General features: G+C 56.0%; 3 protein-coding genes across 3 annotated transcripts; all 3 read left to right on the forward strand.

Annotated features, from left to right (window-relative positions):
- The first annotated feature begins 6049 nt into the window (after positions 1 to 6049).
- On the forward strand, positions 6050 to 12613 carry LOC34618113. Its single transcript, XM_026335024.1, has 8 exons — positions 6050 to 7099; positions 7358 to 8010; positions 8187 to 8648; positions 8752 to 8920; positions 9120 to 9934; positions 10013 to 10628; positions 10758 to 12491; positions 12581 to 12613. The coding sequence occupies exons 1-8, from the start codon at positions 6050 to 6052 to the stop codon at positions 12611 to 12613; spliced, it is 5532 nt and encodes a 1843-aa protein (XP_026190809.1).
- Positions 12614 to 12705: 92 nt separating this feature from the next.
- LOC34618114 lies at positions 12706 to 14533 on the forward strand. The gene is made up of 3 exons (XM_026335025.1): positions 12706 to 13691; positions 13906 to 14113; positions 14345 to 14533. The coding sequence occupies exons 1-3, from the start codon at positions 12706 to 12708 to the stop codon at positions 14531 to 14533; spliced, it is 1383 nt and encodes a 460-aa protein (XP_026190810.1).
- A 947-nt stretch (positions 14534 to 15480) lies between these two features.
- Positions 15481 to 21569, forward strand: LOC34618115. The gene is made up of 11 exons (XM_026335026.1): positions 15481 to 15506; positions 16335 to 16540; positions 16675 to 17252; positions 17403 to 18078; positions 18734 to 18817; positions 19093 to 19202; positions 19541 to 19639; positions 19957 to 20062; positions 20243 to 20459; positions 20740 to 20839; positions 21162 to 21569. The coding sequence occupies exons 1-11, from the start codon at positions 15481 to 15483 to the stop codon at positions 21567 to 21569; spliced, it is 2610 nt and encodes an 869-aa protein (XP_026190811.1).
- The last annotated feature ends 133 nt before the right edge of the window (positions 21570 to 21702 follow it).

The raw sequence follows: 21702 nt of genomic DNA on the forward strand, positions 1-21702 counted from the left end.
TCATTGCGGCCGTCTTCAAGACTTCATCCCACTTGCCATGTTGAACGTCCGCTACAAATTTATCCACGTTTTCCACTGCGTTCAGAGACACGCCACTTTCCTCTTGCAGCATCTGAGATGACAGCACGCGCATCGGACGAGGGAGGGAGATTTTTCTGATTCCTTCCCCCCCTTCCCCCTCCCTAAGCGAGCGGCTCACTGCAGAGGGGGGCGTCTGCAGCGAGTAGCCGCCTTCTGAAAAGAGCAGCCCCCGCTACTTGCCTAAGGCCTTGAGGGTGCGATCGTGCAGCACGAGAGGAAGACTCAACGGGAGTTTAAAGGCGGCACGAAAGGAGAAATATACACATTGCGGGAGCAGGCGGAACTGAGCGCCTTGCCGGGCTGGCCACAGACGGCGAACTGGCAAAAACTTGGGGAAAATCAGAGACAGGGGGGGAGGTGGGGGGGAAGGGGGGCACAAGTTGCTGTTGTTTCTCACCCCCCCCGCCCCAGCAGACCCTTGGGATTTCTAAGCCTTCGTACCTGGACAGTTCTGGGCAGGTTGCTTTCCGACAGAAACTGCAGGATTAGACGAATGACGCTGAGCGAACGCAATTCGACACACACGACATAGGGGCCCACACAGAGACCTCCAGAGAGCGCAGTGCGAGGAAGAAATCTCCTGCAGCCGCCGCAAAAAGCACTGACGGTGGGAAGGCAGGGGCATAATGCCTTTAGCCCTCTCTCAAGGCTCCCTTAGGGGCCGTGCCGAGAACGTCCTGCTTACTCCGCAGATTCAATTTCCACGTTCTGCGCCATGGTGCTCTAGACGTCCTGTAACCCTTAGAAAAAAGCGGTAGACGCAACTCGCGGCAGCCAGACACGTGCTAGAGGCCCTAATGCGGTATGCTTATCCTGCCCTGTTCACCCCGCAGGCTGTTGCAACCTCCCTTCGCGCGTACAGCGGCGCGTCTGCTCCTCCACAGGTTTTCCCTCTGCTTTTCTGCAGGGGCAGTCGTCTTACTGTGATGCGCGCCCGTGCGTCGGTGTCTGCCTTGCGGAGTGCCTGCCCTGTGCTGCATGCAGAGCAGCCACGAGGGGCTTCTGGAGTGCAGGCGAGACTTGGGGTCGATGTACGACGCTCTCAACACGAGGCCTCACACGCCAGCCAGCCGGAAGCGAACGCCCTCTCTAGCAGCGTGCAAAGGGACGCGCATGCCAGATGCCTCCAAAGACGCGTTCGAGGGTGTTTTCTGGACGCCTTCGGTGCTCCTGCCGGAACTGAAACGAGGCTAGGAGGCCACACGTCACGCACCTTCTCGCGCAGCCTGTGGAAGAAGAAGCAGCAGAAACTGCATTGCAGGGGGCACGCTAAAGAAAGCGCAAAGCCAAGTCAAGTGGCCTACAAACCGTTGACTGAGAAGCCCACAGCAGGAGGAAGAAAGCCTCGTGAGTTGATGATGTGCCGAGGAATGCGCGCGCGAAGAGACCCCAGGTTGTTCTTCCCTCGGTGCCTCGGAGCCTCCCCAATACATCCCAAATGTGCAATACCTGGCCCTAAATCCTTGAAAAACCAATTAAGAGGGCAGAAAGACAGGATCGGCTCTACTTTTTGGGGCTGCATGCTCTCGATCCCAATCAGCCAAGATAGCCGCTTACTAAGAGAGAAGCATTATGTAGACTTGCAATAATAATTTCCCCTCTCAAATTTATATGGAGAAGCTCTACCACGGCCCTTCAGCGACGGCCCATGCCTCCAGCAAAAAAGTTGGTGCGCTGTAAACCCCCCAGTTTTGTAGGTTCAGTGGCCAAGAGCGTACTTTTATGTGCACCATTAATAGCACTGAAGCCTTAGGAGTGCACATTCTGTATGCTTTACGAATCAGATTATCCAGGGCGCAGGCTGGAGGTACTTTTCGGTTGTATTTTGTTCGTGCAATGGTGTGTTGCCCGTAACAACCGCTCTCTTTAATATGTCCATAAGAAGGCAATTGACTAGTGACTCACTGTACAGTCAATTTAAAGATATTGAGTCAAGAGTTAAGCGGCTCCCCACGCTGGCCTTAAAGAGATCTTTACTACGACATACCACCAAACGGTTCAATTCAGCTCTTTCCCGCTCAACCACTGGCTTTTCATGCTGCTAAATTTTCAGCCCTCTCTAAAACTGCCGTCTGGTTTCGAAAATTCCTTTTGGTAAGTCAATAGGTTGTTTTTCGTCGTCAACAGGCAAGGGAAAATTCCTCTAAAGAATGGAAGTTGCCGTGGCGCAAAGCCTGCTGGGGTGGCAGGCGCTAGCCAGCAGGCTGCCACGTAGCTCCAGACTTAATCATACCTATTAGGAAGCTGCGTGCCTTTCCTAAGAACTCCGTCCTTCCTCAGATATCCCTTCGAGTTTCGGCCATGAGTGGAGAGGCACCAACGGTGTGTGCTGAGCTGCACGCTCAAAGCATTCTGAGCAGTCGCTGCACTTTACACATGAAATCTAGCGAGGCATCTAGCACACATGCATCCACGACATTGTATCTTGTTTATCGAACAAATTGGTCTCCGAAATTAAGGAGATATACGAACGGACGAATCAATAAGCCAGTTCCTTGCATATTCCTAGTTGCAGTTAAGCAGCGTAGTTGAAACTGTCTGACTGCAGCTTGACCCACCACAAGTACCATGCGATGCTACTAGCTGTCAAACTTCATATAAAGCATCCGTGAAGAGCCACTCCCCTCCATCCAGACTCACTAGCTCTATCTACAATTAACTTGAGTAAATTCTGGAGTTGTGTGCCTCCTAACGGAAACATTAGGTGAAACACTGCGTTTCCCTTGTACATGTTCGTGAAAGAGCAAAGCAACAGTTGCAGCCTACTGTCTAATGCTTGTCTCTCCACACCCACCGTCTAATATTCCAACTGATGGAATGACTAAGGCGGGAATGTTCGGAACATGATGGTGGTTCATATCAAGATGCCTGTGTGTAGCCAGTGAGACTGAGACATCCCCAATCTGAGTCTAATGAACATTAGAAAGGAATGCGCAAGAGCAATCTCAGCGGCATAATCAAATAGTCACATCCCCCCTGTTGTTCTCTTTTGACCACCGAAGAACGTGGATTTACGTACGTGAGCAGCCGTTAACCGCCTACCAAAGCAACTTGATCGTTGGAACTCCCGCTTTTAGCGAACTTGAGAGATGCAACTAGATTGGAACCTCTGCAGCAAAGACTTCATATTTGCCACAAGGGTGACGGCTTACGGAGTGCCGAAGCCTACGTCGGTACCATGGCCAGTCCTCACACTGTACAGGCAGACATTGCAGTTGTTAAGCTTTTTGCAGCTCCCCCTTCAGGAGACCTTTCCCTAGCCCACAAACTATTCATTCGACTTCCGCACAGCCGAATTGTTTTCAAGGCGCTGTCCGAAGCCTTCTCCTGTACTTTAGTTCTCCTTAGCCTTTTCGTGGAGCATCGTCACAACTTTGCCTCTCTGAGTTCCTCTAAGGTAATAGGTATGCCCGTAAAAGCAACAGTATGACGCCTAGGAACTATTTGTGCATAGAGAACAACCGAAGCAGTACTCAAAGACAATTGGTCTCCCCCTCTACACGTGCTTGTGTGCTGATGTCCGAAGCGCACTTCTACTCAGATTTCGCTTACACAACTTGCTGACGTTTGCTGTTGTTTCTAATTCCGGCCCGTGCATCTTAGCGCGGGACTGGAGGTTTGTCGATGGTGCCGTTTGGCGGCTGTACTGCCCGCCGGAGGACAAAAAGCTATCATCTGATGAGGGTTGAATGAGCTCCCAGGGAGCCTACATTCCGACATCCAGCCGCGACTGTCGAGGAGTTTCGCGGTATAGGGCACGCGGCATTTGTCTTGTACCAAGTCTGTTTGCAACGCAACACTCCTAGAGAAGCAACCAAAAGGGCTTCTACTGTATGCAGCTAAATGGAAACATTGCCACGCCTTGATTAAAAAGCGCATTTCTGGTATTGGCCCCTTCCCCCCTGTGCTCCCGGTGGGCGGTGAGGATGTTCCTAGGGCTGTTGTTCTTTTATCAAGTCGACTCGGCCCCTTTCGGTCCTTTGGCAGTGTTGCGTTGCCAACAAACTTATTACCCCACATTTTCTGGGTGCCTTATACCACAAAACCTCGTAGTCTGATAAGCAACTAATCCTCGTACTTACGTGCTGCAGAGTTCTGACTTCGCACTCGATAGACCTCTATGGGCTGATTGTGCAGAGATGGCCGTCCTGCACAGAACGAGCTTAAGTTGTGATGCATTGTTGAGCTGCCTGTGTTGTGCCCAACGTCGGAGCATGAGAAAAGGTGGGACCAGCTAAAATGCAGACATGGGCGAGCACTTTCAGGTCAATCCTGATTGGTGACGATTGCATAAAAGAACAGAACTCTTCATAACGGCCCTTGAGGTGCGTTTATTGATAGCTTGGACCGTGAGGTGTACATATGTGTGATTTCTTTTTGTGGAGGCGATTTTCCTCGCAAAAGATAGTTGAAGTGTTCCGTCATGCGCATTAGTCAGGGAGGCGCAATTTTCGATGCCCAACTAGCTCCAGCCCATAACGCACGATGCACCACCCGAGGTACCACAGGCTCGTAGCATGTGATGCTGCCAAAAGGGCGAATCGGCCTGCCAGGGAAGGCCTGCTGTATATGAGCTGCCAAAACAATGATCGAAAGATTCGACGCTTACGAGAGTCCCGGCCAGCTAACACAAGTGTGCATTCAAAATCGTGATGAAACATGGACGCTAAAAAGTGGGAAGATAGATTACCTTGTCAGGGTTGGGAACTTCCAAAACGGCCGAACTCGTTGAGCACAACGAAGCACACAGGATGACTTGGTCGTTTCGCATGAAGGGTGACCCTCCCAGCTCTCTCACGACAGAGCCCGTGTGCCGCAGAATACTGAGTGTGTGAGCCAAGAATGTGATATAAATGTTAAGCTGGCACGCGAAAGGCGCAGTCAAAATTGGTCCACAGCCTTCTGTGTTCACGCACTCTCTGTGCTAGTTGGGTGTCCGTGATGTGCCGGTCACAAAACCTGGTTTGTGTTGACCCCACAGCAGTCATTCTGACACTACATTGGAGGAAGCTTGCTCTGAAACACCTCGTATTATTTGTGTGCTGGGCCTGACGTATACACGTAGAGCTATCGAGCAGTCTGAAGACCTGATGCAGGAGGGCGAAAGATCACGTGGGACCACTGTGCGGCGGTGGCCAGATTCCTCACGCTGTAGGAGCGCAACAAGCAGCATGAAAGCGGAGGTGGGGACTCAAGCAGGAGGGAAAACACCTCATTTAACGGAGCCTGCATTTTGGCCGAAGTGCATGGATCGCGCAGGACCTATGCTGTCCATCAGGACTCTTCCATTTCCGTCGGCTTCCGAACTCTGTGGGGTTTCGGAGAGACGAAAATGGTTAGCGTGATATGTGGCTAGCGCCGAAGAGGCACCGGGATCTGGAAGCAAGGGCAACTCGTAAGCAGAGTGTCTCCTCAGCAGAGGCTGCCCCAGGGGTATGCAGGCTGTAACAAGGATGGGGCCCGCAATGAAGTGGTATCCAATAGCCTGGCTAAACGGTCATGAGAAGTATGCAAAAAGGCATTAAAGCAGACGGACACCGCTGCAAAGAAGAGAGGACGCAAGCGCAGCAAAGGCCATAATCGACCCCACGATCTGGAGCCTCCTCGTTCAAGTCACTGCGCTGGCTGGCTGCTCCTTCGTCCTCAATCCCTCGCTATTATCTCTCTCTATAATTTCGCCTATTTTGCAGTTTCTTCGCCTTCTCACACGAACGCGCCCTTAGATTGTTCAGTTCTTCCTGAGACTTCTGGCCAGAGGGTCCCGCAGGGACCCTAGCCGCCTGCACTGTTTTTTTGCACCACGGCAAGCTGGAGTTTGCGGTGTTTATACTTCTAAGAAGCTTTTTCGCCTAGAGGCACTTGGAGGGCCTAAGAAGGCCTTCTTTGTAACTATGAAGTAGCAGCCCTTAGCGAGGGGCGGGCGGCGTTTATGGCAGCACAGTGTCGCGACATTGCAGTTCGCAACAAGATGCCGCCTTCGGAGCAGAGGGCAGTTCAGCCTCGTGGCAGCGAGGCCGACTTTGCACCCCACAAGGCCTCGGCGCACAAGGCCTTTGCGGAAGGTGGCATACGCCTTTATTGCACTGATGGAAAGCCTGCGGCTCTGGAGTGGGTGGCCACAAAGGCTGCCTCCTCGTCAACCGTTGAGGAAGCCGTAAGCTTCATCAGGCGGCTGCGGTCAGAGCTTCAGAATGCGCAGGAAAAGGGGCCTAGACTGCCTGATGTCGCTGATGTCTCCTCGTTCTGCTGTACCTCCAGGAGCAGTCCCTGCAGCGGCTGCTTTTGGCTGCAGCAGCCTCCTCCAACCGCAAAGGCTGTCGCGGCAGTACAAGTTGGGGGGCGCTGTGCGAGCCGCTCGAGGGCTACTGTGGTAGCTTCCTGGCTGCTGCAGCAGCTACTCAAAAACTTGGGGAGGCACAAGGGTCCGGTGCAGCCTCAGGAATCTTTGCTTCTGGCCGCACTGCTCGCCACCATTCCACATTCTCTTAGCGGTGCTGATCTGGGGGTGGTCTTGGACGTTGTGCTCCGAATGCTGGCAGATCTCCAGCAGCGGAGGGCTGAAAGGCTTCAAGGGCCCTGCGGAGAGTGCGCCAGCGCGCTGTGCTGCATGCGTTGTGCTTGTTGCTCCCTGCGGCAGCTGTTGAGTTTGCTGCCTGCTGCCGAGCAGTTTAAGGGGGCTCTCAGTCTCCCCAGTATGGAGGTCGCGTGCAGGATAGCCGCAGCTGTTGCCACCACATTGCTGCGCGCTGCACAAGAAGCAGGAGGCGGCGGCAGCAGCGAGGTTTGCTGCTGCTCGCATCGCGGTGCCCATGGCAGCAACGATTGTCACTTCTTGCTGCTGAAGGCTCTCTGCGCTGCAGCATTTAGAATGCTCTCGCGGCTGCTCGCTGCCGTTCCAGTAAATGCACATCGCCACGTCATTGCGATGCTCTGCTCTCCAGGACGGCAGGCTCAGCAACCCCCCTGCAACACCAAGTCGCGGAGCGAGCAGGCTCTTAAGGGGCAGCAACAACCAGCAGTCCAGCCAGAGCCAGACACACATCTTTCGCTTGTCGAGTTGCTATTCAGCGTGTTGGGGCTGGAGGGGTTGATCCAGCGTGGGCTCTTCGTTGGCATTGCATCGCCTCGTAGACTGCTTCACGAGCGCCACGCCAGCTCCCGCAGCGGCAGCAAGAAGCCTGCCGGCCTTGCGCTGCTGCAAAGGGAGATCTTCGCCTTCCTGCGGGATGTGGTGTGGCGTCCTTCGCTGGTTGCTGCGCTTGCAGTTGAGCTGCAGCAACAGCAGCAGCATCCGCAACACGTGGAGGCGCTTGACCGAGCGAGTGCTGCTGCGGAGGGCCTAGAACAGGCACTTTTTGAGCAGCGAGAGACGAGAGGGTCCTCGACAGACAGCCAGGAGCAGCTGCAACTGGCCGTCTCCGTGTTGCAACCGCAGCAGAAGGGCGCTACTGCCGCGCACCGTCTTCTGTTTGATGCACTTGCGGCTATCGGGAGGCAGCAGCGGCAGCACTTTCGCGCTTTGTCGCAAGAGGTTCTTGGAACGCCTCAGGAGGCCGATGCGAAAGCAAGGCGTTTGGCCCTTCCTGCGCACATCGCAGCCGTTCTACCGGCGTTAGGTGTCTTAGAGTCGCTTCCCGAGATGGCGAGGCTTCTGCTGGACGGTATAACCTGCTCGACTGCTAGCATCGATATGCAGGCACCATCGCCAGCAGCAGCCGCCGAAGAGGCAACCGCGTTGCAGCATGTTGCCGCGCTTGATGGATTCTTGTTGTTGCTTCAGTCTCTTGAGCCTCTCTTGGAGCTGCCTCTTGCTGTATCCCGCCTTTCGGCTCGCAAAACGCAGACTCGGGAGGAGTCATCACAGAACCAGCAGCACCTGTTGTGCACGGAGAGCATCCGTTGGGGTGGTGTTGTGCAAGCTTGGCATCTGTAAGTCCACGGACGATGTGTAGGTACCTGGACAATTAAGTGTTGCCACCTGCATGTCGCTTCAGCTGCGTTTGTAGCGCGCGCATGCGGCTGCTGCGCCAGTTGTTGGGATGCGCTGTCTAGAGAGATGGGTGCAGCAGGGTGTGCTTTTGCGCGCGTGTTTTGTGGATTTGCAGCGTGTGCAGTTCGTCTGTGTTAAGTCCTCGTCTCTTGGTGCAGCGGCGGCATCAGCGGTCTCTAGCTGCCTTTTGCCGCCGTTGCCTCCGCGCCGTGCGGGAGCTCTTGCAGCAACTGTCGGCTTCCTACGTGGGGGAGCTTCCTGGCACTGCTGCTGGGGTCGCTGGCGCGGCGGCTGTTCTGGAGTGTATGTACAGCTCAGAAACGCACGTGTCTCCGGAGACACGATCGAATGCCTCTGCGCTGCTCCGAACATTATGGGGTGGGACGGCGCTGCTGCTGCTGCTGCTCCCGAAGGACTTTGAGAAGCTCTTGCAGCCGACTTTCCAGCTGCAAGAGCTGCAGCACGTGTTGCTGCATGCTGCGCGCAGTGGGCCTATGCGAGAGAACCGCGCAGCCTGCCTGGTGACCACAGGACGATGCCATGCCGCAGTTGGCAGCGGTGGAAAGAGCGATGGCAGGTACGTCAGGTGGGTGTTTTGCTGCGGGAGCCTGAGGGGCCGCAGTCGGCACACGTGGCCACAGGGGAATATTTTTTCCTTGCGGCCTGTGCTCTCTGTGCAGTGCGGAGTTTTTACAGCTGCTGGTGCGCACTTACGCCCGCATGAACGATACGCCTGCTCTGCTGGAAGCCTTGGGAAAACACATAGAAGGGGGGGCCATGGGCTGTTGCGGCGATGGCAGCAGCAGCGGCTCAGAAATTGCTGAAAGCGTTGCAAGCAGCAACCTATTAGTCCTCCAGATGAAGCGCACGCTGAAAGCCTTCGCGGGGGCATCCCAACCTCGTAAGCCGGTGTCTCTGTGCTTCTGCTGCTAATTCTTCCGGAACTTCTGTGACTCCTTGGCAGCCTACGCAGCCAGCACACTTTAAACCCTAGGACGTGTAAGCACGTCGTATGTGAATCTTGTCATTCCGTGCTGTAACCGTCTAGTCTGCTGCCATGGCTGCTGCGCGCTTTGTAGGGGGCTCTATGTGCTTCGCCTTGCGGGACGAGTTCTTGGACGCCCTCGCTTGTGCGGCCTCTCAGGCCCTCGCCTCCCAAGTTCCGCTTCTGCTGCAGCACATGCGGCATTTGTTGCAGCATGCCACGAGGGCGGTGCTGCAGGCGTTTACGCGGGAGCCGCCCCGAGGCGAAGGCTTCGCAACCCTGATGATCAATGCTGCAGCTCTCCAGTTGATGATGGGGGCCTTCCTTAGAGGTCTGCAAGGCCAGCCATCGCAGCAGCAGGAGTTTTTGTTGCCGCATCTCCTCGCAGCTTTGCCCGACGCAATTTCCCCCCTTGTTGAGTTGAGGCCTCTTCTCCAGGAATCTGCTCTTGCAGAATCAGGGCATCAGGAGAGGCAATTAATGCAGCTCCTCGCAGAGGGCTGCCAGAGTCTGAGACTGTCCATTTGTCTGCTGCTGCGTCATATTCGGTCCTTCGCTGCTGCGCCGGCCGCTGCTGCAGCGAAGGAGCCACCAGATGCTGCAGCTGCCCGCCTGGTGGCTGGCAACATCTTGGCACTTGCAGATGCTATCCGCCACGCGACTGAGGCGACACAGGCGCTGCAGCAGCAGCAGGCACAGCAGCGCGCACAAGAGCGTGGGCCTTCCAGCGATGACCCTGCGGAAGATGCGTTGACACAGCACCAAATCCTAATCGGACTTCACCAGCAGGAGCAAGCGCTGCAGCTGCAACAAACACACGCTTTGCAGCGTCTCGAGTACCTTCTGCTTGTTGACCAGCTGAGAACCTGTTGCTCAGGGCTGCCTGCGGAAGGGGCAGAAGCCCCCGTGCGGAAGCGGCAGAAGCAGCGTAAGCAGGAGCCTCTACATGGCCACAGCCAGCAGCAGGATACCAAGCAGCCTCCCAATGAGGACGACGTCGCGGGAAAGGGCACGGACGTTGCAGGCTGCCAGGCCGCAGTGTTGTTGTTGCTGCTGCTGCATGAGGCACGCGTTGCAGAGCCGAGGGACCGCTCCACGCAGCGACTGCTGCTGCTACAGCTCCACAGGGTCTGCTGTTGCTTCAGAGATGTGAACGCAACAGCAGCAGCGGCCAGTGCTGCTGAGGGCCACTGGCTGCAGCCCCACCTGCCGCTGCTTTTCAGCACCCTTCCACGCGCTGAATCTGCCTTAGAGGGCTCTCTAGAACCGTGTGCAGCCTGCGGGGAGAGCGTGTCAGCATGCATTCTTCGTGGGATATCCAAGCACTTTCTTCTGCAGGACCCCGTGCCCCTAGCTGCAGCTGCAGGTGTCGTGGCAGCTGCAGCCGAGGCTTCAGATGACTGCGAAGCGGCGGTAGCTGGCATTGCAGCAGCCAGGACAAAGGCCAAAGAGGTGATAGAGTGTTGGCCGCTGTCACCGGAGCTCCTCGAGCAGCAGGCAGCCGTTTCAGTTCTGTTGCGGCGCTGGGCTTCGCTGCTGCGGTCAGCAGCGGCAGCAGCCCTCTCTGACGAAGTCTCTTCCGCCACGAAGAGGCAGCGGACTTGCGGGGGAAGTGCTGCCGCCAGCGCGCCTCCTGCTACGGCAGCCACAGCTACAGCAGCTGTTGCCATTCCTGCTGGCGCAGAGGGCCGATTTCGCAAGGTCGCAGGCGCCGCTGCTGTGTGGGCACTGGGCACTGGACTTTGCCAGAAGCTCTGTTCTGCTGTCTTCGCCTCCAGCAGTCGCGAAGACGCTTTAGATGTGGCTATCGCCTTGTGGGAAGCGTTTCAGGCCATGACACGCTTGCTGCAACGGCAGCACGAGCTGCAGGACCTCGCTGGCCGTGCTGGTAGATCGCAGCACCGTTTACTGTTGGATGCAGCAGTTGCAGCCATCAAGGCACTGGGACATGTTTGCTGTAACGGTGCGTCTTCAACGGCCGCGGGAATGTGGGCTGCTGCATGCATATCGAAGGCGCGTTTGCTGCGAGAGGCACTGGCGCCTCTCGGCCTTATTGCCGCTGTGAAGGGTAGCGAGGGCTACGGAGCGGAAGCTGCGGAGGCTGTTGCAGAGGCGCTTGCAGATGTGCTCTGGGCAGCTGCTGCAGACGGTTCAGTGGAGAGTGGGAAGGGGGCTGCCGCCGCAGTGGCTGCGGCGGCTGATATGCTGCTGCAGCTGCCTACGGAAGACGATGAAGCTGCGCAGGAGCAGCAACGAAAGCAGGTGCGCAGGGACGTCAAGGGGGCTGTGGAACGTCGGGATGCAGCAGTTTTGTTGGCGTGCTGTACTGGAATCGCGCAAAGCTCTGTCCCGTCGCTGATCTGGGCTCTACGCAGCCAGGGCGAAACCCTTGCGGTGCAGCAGCAGCTGCTGGTGCCGTTGGCATGTTTGAAGGCACTGCATGCACTGGGCTTTTCGTGGCTAAAGACCCTTGATTTGCAGAAGGCAGAGCAACCGGAGCTCGGAAGCCCGCAAGAGGCGCAACCCGAAGCAACACTGCTGCAAGGCCTAGCAACGTCTCTCCCTTCCGGATGTCACCGAGCGCTGATGGTCGTTGTTGCCGCTGCACTGTCTGCTGCCGTTGATGAGCAGGAGGCAGCCCTGTGCATCATGGGGTCCCCAGCAGCAGTGGATGCCCAATTTCCGTGGGCAACGCACCTGGCGGCGTTAGCTTTAGATTTGGTGGGGTTGCACCAGTCCATGGGGGCGTGGGTGCTGCAGCGAAGAGCTGCTAGTGCGCCAGAGGACTCGGAACTGGAAGAGGAGGACGAAAAGGTGCAACAGCAGCTGCGAAGAACGGAGCTTCAGACGCAGCGCCGGGTGTTTGATCAGATCTCTGCCTCAGTTGTATTGCGTTCGTGCATGCGGACACCAAGGCCCCTTCCAGTGCTGCAGGCGGCAGGGCGTAGCGCAAAACATCCGCAGCGGTTGTCGCGGCTGCTGAGAAGGCTGCAGCGCCTCTTGTTGCCAGACGACGACCACGCAGGCGAGTCTGCGACGGTTGCCGCTGCTGCCACGTCTAACGCTCATACGCGCCTCCGCAATAGCGGCATGCGGCTACTGCAGCTGCTGTGTGCGCACTGGAGTGGCGCCATGAAGCATCTTGCATGGAGCGTGCGGCAGCAGCAGGTGCAGGGAGAAAGCCAAGAAGAAGAGGCGCAGCAACGGCAAATGCTGAGCGAGGGTGAGGCATTGTGCAAGGCGATGACAGCCAATCTCACGGAGCTCCTGCTGCATGCTACGCGGCGAGAGCTGCAGCTTTTCGTTGCTAGCGCCGTTGCAGGTGCTGCGCCGTTAGAGGCTTGTGCGGCGCGGGACTGGCAGGGCGCAGCTGTCGGGGGGGCTAAAAAGATGGCGGAGCCAAGGGGCGTAGCTTCGTGGGCTATGGATTCGGAGGCTCTGCAGCATTTGCTGTCTGCTGTACTACACCAGGAGCAACAGCAGGCATTTTTTGCGCCGTGCGCCTACCTTTTTCCCACCCACAGGTAAACCTGGGCCTAGTAGCCAGACGTGCCTAAAACCTTTGAAAGGCGTTCTTGGTAGTGTCTGTACGGCTGTAAGGCGGTTACGGCGCTGTCTCTGCTGCTCCTGCTGTGCCTGCGAAAGCGGGATGTTGAGGCTTCTGCCGCCGTTTTGTAGGCGTTTGCGCTGCAGCTGCTGGACGGCCTTTGCCACCGGCCTTCCCGCGCCATTACTTACCCGAGCAGTCTCCGAGATCGCTACCTCGCTCGGCAGTGCACTTGGATTCCTTAAGCAGCAAATGCAGCAGCAGCAACAGCATCAACTGCAACAACACGTGGAGAACGCGATGCTCACCGCAGCTGCATGCGCTCAGGCTCTCTGGGCTCTCGTTTCACAGCGCAGCGAGGTGACGAGGTGCCTAAGGAAGGATGGACGTCGCGGTAGTTCGCTGCAGCAGAGCTGGCTGTCTGCTGCCCAGTTGCTTTTGGCGCTGCTGCTGCAAGGCTCGCATGGAACTGCAGCCGCCGCAACATCGACAGGCCCCTTCAACGGCCGCGGCTCTTCCCCCGTGCAGCAGGCAGAGCAGCCTCACTTGGCACAAACAGAGCAGCTACAGGAGGAGCAGTCCCAACGACGCTTGTCGTGTCTGCAAGCGTGGATCTGCTGCCGCAGCGTCCAGTTCTTGGGGGCAGCCTTCCGCTGTTGCTGCCTCCTCACAGCGGCCAGTAACCGCCGCTCAGGGCGGATTTCGGTTGCTACTCAGGGCGCCGGATCCAATCCAAGTCCGCCACAGAGCAGGGTGGAAGTTTCGCAGCTCGAAGGATGGGCCGATATTATGAGTGGCTTTGCCCAGCGCCTCATTGACGTCGTCGCATGCAGCAGCAGCGGAGCTGAAGCGCAGAGGGCTGCCCGCAGCACGCGGGAAAACTTCAAACAAAGGGCACCCCACGAGCGGCAGGAGGATGACGGCCCACTTGTCTATCTGAGAGGCCGCGCTGCCTTGAGGAGCTGCAGCTTCCTCTTGGGAGTCCTCTGGAAGTCTCACGAGTTTGTCCCTCTGCAGCGGCAGCAACAGGCGCTTTTGCTAATTCTCGTGCGGCTGCTGCATACGCTACCTAGGCTACGGCACAGGCGGTAAGCTGACCAGACACACAAACACACACAAACACGCACGTACATACACACACACACGCGTGCTTTCCCAATCTCGAGGGCCTCCTTAACAAGCACCTCACAGCGCACTCCGTCAAGTTGCCGAGGTTGCGCCATAGTCAGCCCAGGCAGAGACTGTCCTACAGTCCCACCTTGCCTTCCCACACACCTTTTGGGAGAGCGTGAGACTGCGCAGGATGCTGGAGGACGCACTGGACGCTGTTTATCGGACCGGGGCGTTAGCAGCCAACCGTGGCAGCAGCAGTAGGAGGATGCTGCTATTTCTGGCAGCAGAAGTGCTTAGTGTGCGGCAGCAGCAACTCCAGGGCACGGTGGGAGCATCAGCAGGAGGAGCAAGCCAACGGGCCTGCGTTGGAACAGGTAAAGTCATAGGTCCCTCTTGGGTGCAACCGGCGTCTGTTGCATGTCTGAGTAGTGACGAGACCAGGTTTACGTTGTGGTCTGGCAATCCTACGTTTCTGTTGGCCACTACTGGCCACAACTGTTGTGTGCATCTGTATGTACGTATGTATGTATGTATGTATGTATGTATGTGTGTGTGTGTGTGTGTGTGTGTGTGTGTGTGTGCGACTGGAACTGGGCACCTTTTGTGTGGCTTTGCAGACAGCGTAGAGCAGCGGCGATTGCTGTGTTCAAGTCTTCTGTCGCTTGCGTTTGAGCTGATGGCTGGAGCCGCTGCAGCTGAAGAAGGGGGAGAAATGGTTGCTGAGGTGTCATGCCACCTCAGAGATGTGCCGCGTGCTGCTTTACAAAGTGCATATGACGAATTCTGCGAACACCACCTTTACAAAGGAAATGCTTGATCTGTAGCAGGAGGAGCAGCAGGTATTGCAGGAGGGATCGCAAGGGCAGTGCCTTCCAGGAAAGCTTGTATGGACGGGGTTCTGGTTTTCTGCAAGGCTTCAGGACGCTATGCATCTCGTTGGTCAGGATTAACAATTCTGCGATATTTGTACGATGCAATCGAAGAAGGATGAAGAAAGTACTTACTGATGGGGCTTGTGCTGAAGCGTCTCCCTTCTGCTGGAGGAGCCTCTATGTATATCAATACATTAGGTAGTATACTCCGTGCAAAATAAAGAGAGGGAAGCCTTGTGGGAATTGCATTGCTTGTTTCTCTTCATGCTTGGGGTTGTAGCCCCCGCAACTCTTTGATCGCAAGTCTACTTGTCCTGTTTCGCTTACTTTGCTGAGGCAGCAGCGCTTTTTTACCCGCCTTCTTCCGCGCAAGCGTGGCACCTACGATGAGCGATGCAGCTAGCTACACGATCAAGGCGGTTCGCCCAGGTAGGCGTTTTGCTTGCGCGAGAGCCTGTACGGGCACTGGCCGCTATCGACCTATACGTTTCTTTCTCTGCATACTATGAGACCCTTTCTTTGTGTATCAAGCCAAAAGTTACACCGGGGCACGTCTTAATACACCGGTTACACTCAATCTAGAAGTGGAAGAGTACTCGAAATGATTTGGGTCTGGCTGTTCGCGGGGTCTAGTGATTGCAAAGTAACGCTACCTCAATAAGCTAAGAATCAACACCGTGTACTTACGTGTGCGACTTAAGTTCCAGTGTGTAGCTGGGTACGAGTGGATATTCAGATGACCTGTAGAGCTTGAAGCAACGCTCAATCATCCAAAATGCCGTTCTGTGTGCACCGAACGCGCCAAGACACTATAGGGGAGAGGGCGAGGGAGCGTACGGGGGAGAGAGCTATAGCGGAAGGGCACTTGAGGACTTTTTAGTCGGATTTCGCAATGGATTCGGAGCTTGAAGGGTCGGGGTAATGGAGGCTTAAGGGCACGAACGCTACGCTATCCGGGGAGGAGATAGCCGAAAGCGGCACCAACCGCGAGTTGAGGCTTCTCTTCTACCCCGAATTACGGAGTTACAATTCTTGCTACACAGGGTGCGTCTGCCCCCAGCTGAATGTGCAGAATACCAACACTGAGGTGCATACAGCAAGGGGAAATATGGTAGAGAAGCGAGGCTCGATACTCCAATTAGCTCTTCAGGACTCCCCTGATCGGCACATGGAACGGCGTCTTTCTCGTTAAAATAGATATATCGTGAAGCAATGTTCCTCTCACTGTTGCGCAACCAGTAGAGCATACGATCTACGGTGTCGATTGAGCGTTCCACTTTGAGGAGCCCATTGGTGCTTCCACGCTAAGTGCATACCATGCAGAGAAGCCATCAACACAGTTCAGGAAATCGGAGCGAGAGTCAACGCTTGATTTGTGTATTCTGTATTTTTCTTCCCTGAGATGTGCTGTTCCTTGTTTCGACTGACCGCGAGCGAGGGCCCTTGGGTGGCCTCCCAGACTCCCCCCTGCAACATATCAGTGCTTCCCATGATTTAGTTAAACTGGTTTTCTTATAAAACACAACAAGAAATATAATTTGGAGCTGCAACTCTAAGTAGGGTTTTCTAATGTGGAGTCCCCTCTCCCTCCCTCCCTAGCACAACGCAGCAGTTGTCGATTTACCACGAAAGTTCACGAGGAGTGTCTTTCTAGATGAAGTCTGTGAACTCGTCTGCAGTCTTCCCGCTCTAGGATCTGCTTTTTCAAAGCCGCCTCGCTGGATGGCCTGTACAGATAAGTAAAAGGGTGGCCTCTTCCTCTCCTTCAGATTTCTGGAGCCTCCCGCTGCAGCCCTCATGGGGTGGGTGGTTTTTTGTCATCACTGCCTTGTTTCATGACGCACCCCGATGGCTTCCAGAGGCGTGCAGTGCTGCCGGTGCCTTCTGCCAGCTGCCGCGTCATGCGGCCGCAGGCCCCTGGGCAGAACACATACCAATGACTGCTGCAACTCGCGATTCGTCTCTTCCCCGCACCTCCATTCGAGAGGCTGCCAACCAGTGCGCTCTCGCCGTCTCATCAAACCTTCTCTCACATCCGGGTCTTACGATGCCAGCACCTGTATTGTCCCTTCACAGCTCGAACGAGAGCATAGAGGGGGAAAAAACGCTGCGCCATCCCCCGGGGCTAATCATAGAACAGCACCCCAGACACCTCCCAACTGCATAGAGCGGCGTTCCTTGACGACAGAGGCTCTACCTGACGCTGAACAGGAACTCCTGTCTGCCTTGCAGCACGATTTGCTGAAGGATCCGGGGGTCTGGGTTGCTAGTTCCCTCCAACTGAGGGAGGCTCTGGCTGCCGTGGCTTCTCTTAATACGAAATCAGCTACCCATGCATCTGAGGGCATGCCTGTCAACAACGCTGACCTGCGTGGGGCTGAGAGGGGTCTTTCTGAAGGGCGGCAGCAGCCTTCCAGCCAGCTCGAACAGCTTGTTGCGGCAGCCGCGGGGGCACCCTTACGACGGGTGCAATTCCTTCTGCTGGACAGGCCCTTTCATAGGCCCTGCAAAGTGCAGAACTCCCAGCTGCAGCAGCAGCCGCAGTACCCCCAGCCGAAATTGACGGCCAGGGCGCCGCCGATTCTGCTGCCTCTTGTGGTTCTTCCAGATAAGCCTGGGGAGTTCACACAGCTTGATGCACCAGAGCACGAGAACGCTGCATCAGCTGAAGAAGGCAAGGAGGTCTTTCTGTTGCTTTTGCGGCACGTGGCCGCGCCAGAAGGTTTTCCCCGTCTGCATCTGCAGGTGCGCAGAGGACCCCTTAGCCAACTCGTGTCATTTGTCACGCAGGTGCTGAAACAGCGGGAGGCGCAGAGCTCTGCGCTACACATCGAGGAGGCAATTACTTGGCTGCACACAGTAGTGGCAGCCGACGTTGCGCTCGCTGCTTCTGTCGCTGCACGGTCCGCATCTTCCGTGCCGGGGCTTCGAACTCCTCTTCCTGACCGTCGGTTGGGAGGCGGCAATGCCGCTTTTAAGCTGCCTGAGATTGCAGACGCCCTTCTCGGGTTGCTGGAGCAAGCAATACGTTCCATCGCGGATCGCGTGCAGCAGCTGCCACCCGCATCGCTGCTTCACGCAGTCGGTTTGGCGGTTCACTTGGGCTCCCCGAAGCTTCAGGGCGTCCTGCCTCCGCACAAGGTGCAGCCGCTGCTCCTGCAGCTCTTGGCTGCTGCAAGGCCTCTATTTATAGCCCAGCAACGCATTCTGGACGCGCGCTTCGCTGATGCTCCTCAATGCACCTCCGCCGAAAGCAGCGGCTCTTCTGCACCGGAGGAAAGCAACATGGATGCTGTTGACACGGATGCCCGGCACCTGAGACCTCTGAAGGGCCAAGATGGAGGGGAGGGGGAGGGACGTGCTACGTCATTTCTCCCTCTGCACGATGCAGCCTTCGTCTTGGGGCTGCTGGGCTGGCTTGTGCGTCGAGGCCCCCCGTCCACACGGGCAGCAAGCTCCGAAATCCTCGCTGCCGTTGCGGATTGTGTAGGTGAGTCACTGAACTGCCGATGCACGCAAAGGATCGCCCGTGGTGTCCCAGGCAAGCAACCCGACACAGGAGGAGACTGACTCTCGCAAACTCACCATTTAGTCACTACCCAGATAACGTCAGCTCACGCCGCTTCCTACACAGCCTGCCTTTCTTTGCCTAGAGAAACGTGGCCTTACATTAAGGCCCGAACAGCTTTTTGGCGGGTGATCGCCTGAAGGGCGGGCCGGTGAAGAAAAGGGCGGGGCGAGGAAGGGCGCGGAAAGAGACTTCTCGTCAATTTATCGGGATACGCAGAAATTCATCCTGAAAGCTGAGAACACTCGTAGCCACATCGATCGCATGGGGTGCTTCTTCAGCAGTTTCTGTGTTGTATGCGTCTTTTGTTTGTCGTTATTTTGGTTCTGGTGTTTCAAAAGGCTGGGGGTCTGTTGGTCGTTAGGGTTCATCTAAAACGTATTCGCCATGCGCCCTGCTTCCTCTTCGCCGGGAGACACCTTTGGATAGAAAACAGCCATCTCTCCCCTCCCCTTCCGAACGCAACTGGGCGCCGTCCCCGCTTCTTGGTGTCGTTTCGTGCTGTCGGGCTACGTGCTTCTGGCTCAATCGAGCGACCGTGCCGTCGCGGCGTTGTGGCTTCACATGCATGCTGCAGGGGAAAGAATTGAGGCTCTCGACGCCACGGAAGCGGCAAATCTCATCTTTGCGGCCTCCGGCCCTCAAGGTTGTCCGCTGGCAGGTATGCGTTAAACAGAGCGCCGCGCTAAGTTGAATAGGCGATGCACAGAGGAAGCGTCCTTTGCATGAAAGAAGCCAAGGAATTGGCCCCGAACGAATATCCACCCTCTATCCGTTCGGACAAAGCCATCACGTGTAGAAGAAGGCCGTTGAGACAGATACGTAGTCACCCACCTCTCCAATCCAAATCCAGCCGCAGGCTACTCGCGTCTGAAATATTTCGCGCGGCAGCTCTTTCTGTCGGGCGGTCCTTTTATGCTTCCCCTTCTGTTTCAGCATGGCAGGAGTATCTGCTCTTTATGGCAGCGCGACATCTCCTGCGCGTTCCAATGGAGCCGCTTCTGGCTGCGCGTGTTCTGTGTGCTCTCGCGGACGTCGGATTAGAGGTGAGCTGTGTGCATGCCTACAGCAGTTTGTTTTGAGGGGCGCCTCTTTACTGTTCTTCGCGGTGTGCTGCAACGTGGACCACTGTCAATTCCCTCCTTGCCAGGTTAACACGTTAAATTCGACACTGAGTACTGCGATAGATTTAAGCCCTTCGCATTACTTCATTCGCGTGCAGGGCCTGCGGTTGCTGTGTGGTGGCGCGCGGCAAGCTCCGTGCTACCTTAAACTGAGTCGCGGACGTCAGCAGCATCTGCGTCTGCGGCCTTCTCACGCACCTCTCCTTCCAACATCCAACGATTTTTGCGCAACACACACTGTGTGACGAATGTGTTTTCAGGACCACACTTTCTATGCTACTCTCCTAGACGCTCTGCGCCCCGATATCACCAAACTTCCACCTGCGGACCTCGGCGCCCTTCTTCGCGCATGCGCAAAGGTGGGGCAGCCCTTGGTTTAGCACTTGTGCATCCTGTCGTGGGTGGCTGCCTCTTGGGAGGAACTAGGCGCGGCTCTGGGATGTAGATGCGCACAAGCGATTGCTCAGTGTGCACCCGCGTGCTTCTAAGGGCTGAAGACATTCGGAAAAAGTGAAAGGACAGCGGCCCTTACTTATTGATCAGACAGGCAGCAAGCCCGTTTAGTCTCCAGCGAATGTAACCAAAGAAGAACCTTCGATCTTATTATCGACAGATGCTTGCTTGTCGCTCTGAAACTTCTTGCATCTGACTGGGGTGTCTGCTTGTGGCGCTTTAGGTGAGGGCTCGGGAGTTGTGCTTCTTGCTACCAGCTTTTGCACATCTCGAGTCCTTCGCTGCTTCTTTAAAGCCAACGGTGGCTGCGCAGGCCTTAGAAGCTGCAGGTGACTCACAGCTCGCACATGTGCCGCCTCTCCTTGTGATCTTACGGATGGTTTTCTTGCGTGCTGCCTGTGTGCGTCAGCTTCGTATACGGATGGAAGTAATAGCTTGCCCAGCAGCTGCAACTGTGCGGGAGCGGGTTGACTGTGCCCTGAGTTAAATGGTGGCTTCTTTTTTCGCAGGCGATCTCGATCTAAAGACTAACGCCTATGAGGGGCTGTGGCGCCGAGTCTGTGGGGCGTTGCACCGAGGCCAGATGCTGCATGCTTCACTCCTGCCTGCTTCTCTTCTGCTCCTGGAAAGACCGCAACTGATTCAGCACTTGCTGCGGGCGTGGACAGAAGCCCTTGTTTCCCGCAGAAGCACAATGAACAAATACGTCACTTGGCACATTATGAAGTACGGGACAGCCCTGCTGCATCTCCCTAGATATGCTGCCGCCCAGTTCGGAAAGTGCAGGGCCATTCCAGGGGTAGCTGATCTTAATTCCAAAAGAGTGTCACGTCGGTAACTTCGCTCGGGCATTGCGCTCTCGTGTGCTCACCAAATTGGGCAAACTAATATGCTTCAGAGAAACATTGATTTTTTCGGTTTGATGGAAAGACAGAGTCCCTGCCGTTACTGCTCACAGGGTGACCGGTCATACAGCTTTCCTGTGCTCCTATGATCTGGTCTGCAGGAAACACCGCTTTATGCTTGCAGCAAATGCTTCGGGCGTCCTCGGCCACACAGGCCTGCCCCTGCGACTTTGCAAGGCAATGTACGAGCTAGAACACCGGGTGGGTAGGCATATCGAGAAGCGCCAGAAGCCTGCACATTGACGCTTCTGAAACGTATATGGAGAATACTTTCCCGTAGCCGCAGACAATAGGTAGATGCGCTTTATCGTGGCAAGTAATTTTTTCGTAGTACTCGGACGGAAGGCAGCCCTTCGTGACACCAAGGATGATGGAGAAGAGGCCCATTGAGATCAAGTGGCAGAGCAGGGCGCATTGCTAGTTTACTTTTGCTAAGGGACTCGCGGCTCCCGGTGATTGCACTTTGTCCGACAGCGCTTGACAAATGTGTGCTTATGCGGATGCCTTGATACTGCTGGTGCAGGAGGGCTACCGAGTTGCGCCTTCCAGGCCGGAGAGCAGCAGCTTCCATTTAGAAGTTGCTGCGGCTCTCGGAGACCTCGTGTTCAAACAGGAGGCGCAGGCGGGGCCTTTCTTGGTCGATCTTCTCCTTCCTGGGCAAATAGAGCACCGACCGTCCGGGCACGCAGAAAACATGACTGCAAAATCTTCCTCAAACGCGGCATGCGGTAGCGGTGCTGCTGTTATTGCTGCCGAAGGTAGCATCAATAGGGGATTCTCCAACGCTGTTGCAGGGGATAAGGAAAAGCCAAGTGGCTGCGAGAGCGCCAGCCAACCTGTACCGAAGCTCCATACAAAGGAGCACACAGCCCTCCAGCCCTGGGATCCCCGAAGACGAACTGAACGCGAGATTTTATTTTCAGTTGAGTAAAGCCACTAACTGACAGCTCTGGTCCATTGTATACGGTGTAGACTGTGTGGGGCAAGTGCTGAGCATTTCGGTTGAGCTGCGCCTACCGGAGGCAGCAAACTATAGGGCAGCAGTAAAAAGGTAGCTGCTGTGC

Source organism: Cyclospora cayetanensis, unplaced genomic scaffold (assembly GCF_002999335.1).
Source record: "Cyclospora cayetanensis isolate NF1_C8 unplaced genomic scaffold, CcayRef3 CcayRef3_contig_57, whole genome shotgun sequence".
NCBI classification, from domain to species: domain Eukaryota; phylum Apicomplexa; class Conoidasida; order Eucoccidiorida; family Eimeriidae; genus Cyclospora; species Cyclospora cayetanensis.

What these genes read in the sequence shown, in the direction of transcription:
- LOC34618113 (XM_026335024.1), top strand. Translation starts at nt 6,050, where the DNA reads ATGCCGCCTTCGGAGCAGAGGGCAGTTCAGCCTCGTGGCAGCGAGGCC. An exon ending in AGGGGCAGCAACAACCAGCA is followed by an intron (nt 7,100 to 7,357) that starts GTCCAGCCAGAG and finishes GTTGAGCTGCAG; the next exon opens with CAACAGCAGCAGCATCCGCA. An exon ending in GTTGTGCAAGCTTGGCATCT is followed by an intron (nt 8,011 to 8,186) that starts GTAAGTCCACGG and finishes GTGGATTTGCAG; the next exon opens with CGTGTGCAGTTCGTCTGTGT.
- LOC34618114 (XM_026335025.1), top strand. Translation starts at nt 12,706, where the DNA reads ATGTTGAGGCTTCTGCCGCCGTTTTGTAGGCGTTTGCGCTGCAGCTGC. An exon ending in CCTAGGCTACGGCACAGGCG is followed by an intron (nt 13,692 to 13,905) that starts GTAAGCTGACCA and finishes GAGACTGCGCAG; the next exon opens with GATGCTGGAGGACGCACTGG. An exon ending in AAGTCATAGGTCCCTCTTGG is followed by an intron (nt 14,114 to 14,344) that starts GTGCAACCGGCG and finishes GACAGCGTAGAG; the next exon opens with CAGCGGCGATTGCTGTGTTC.
- LOC34618115 (XM_026335026.1), top strand. Translation starts at nt 15,481, where the DNA reads ATGGATTCGGAGCTTGAAGGGTCGGG. An exon ending in TCGGAGCTTGAAGGGTCGGG is followed by an intron (nt 15,507 to 16,334) that starts GTAATGGAGGCT and finishes GATAAGTAAAAG; the next exon opens with GGTGGCCTCTTCCTCTCCTT. An exon ending in TCGCGGACGTCGGATTAGAG is followed by an intron (nt 19,203 to 19,540) that starts GTGAGCTGTGTG and finishes ATGTGTTTTCAG; the next exon opens with GACCACACTTTCTATGCTAC.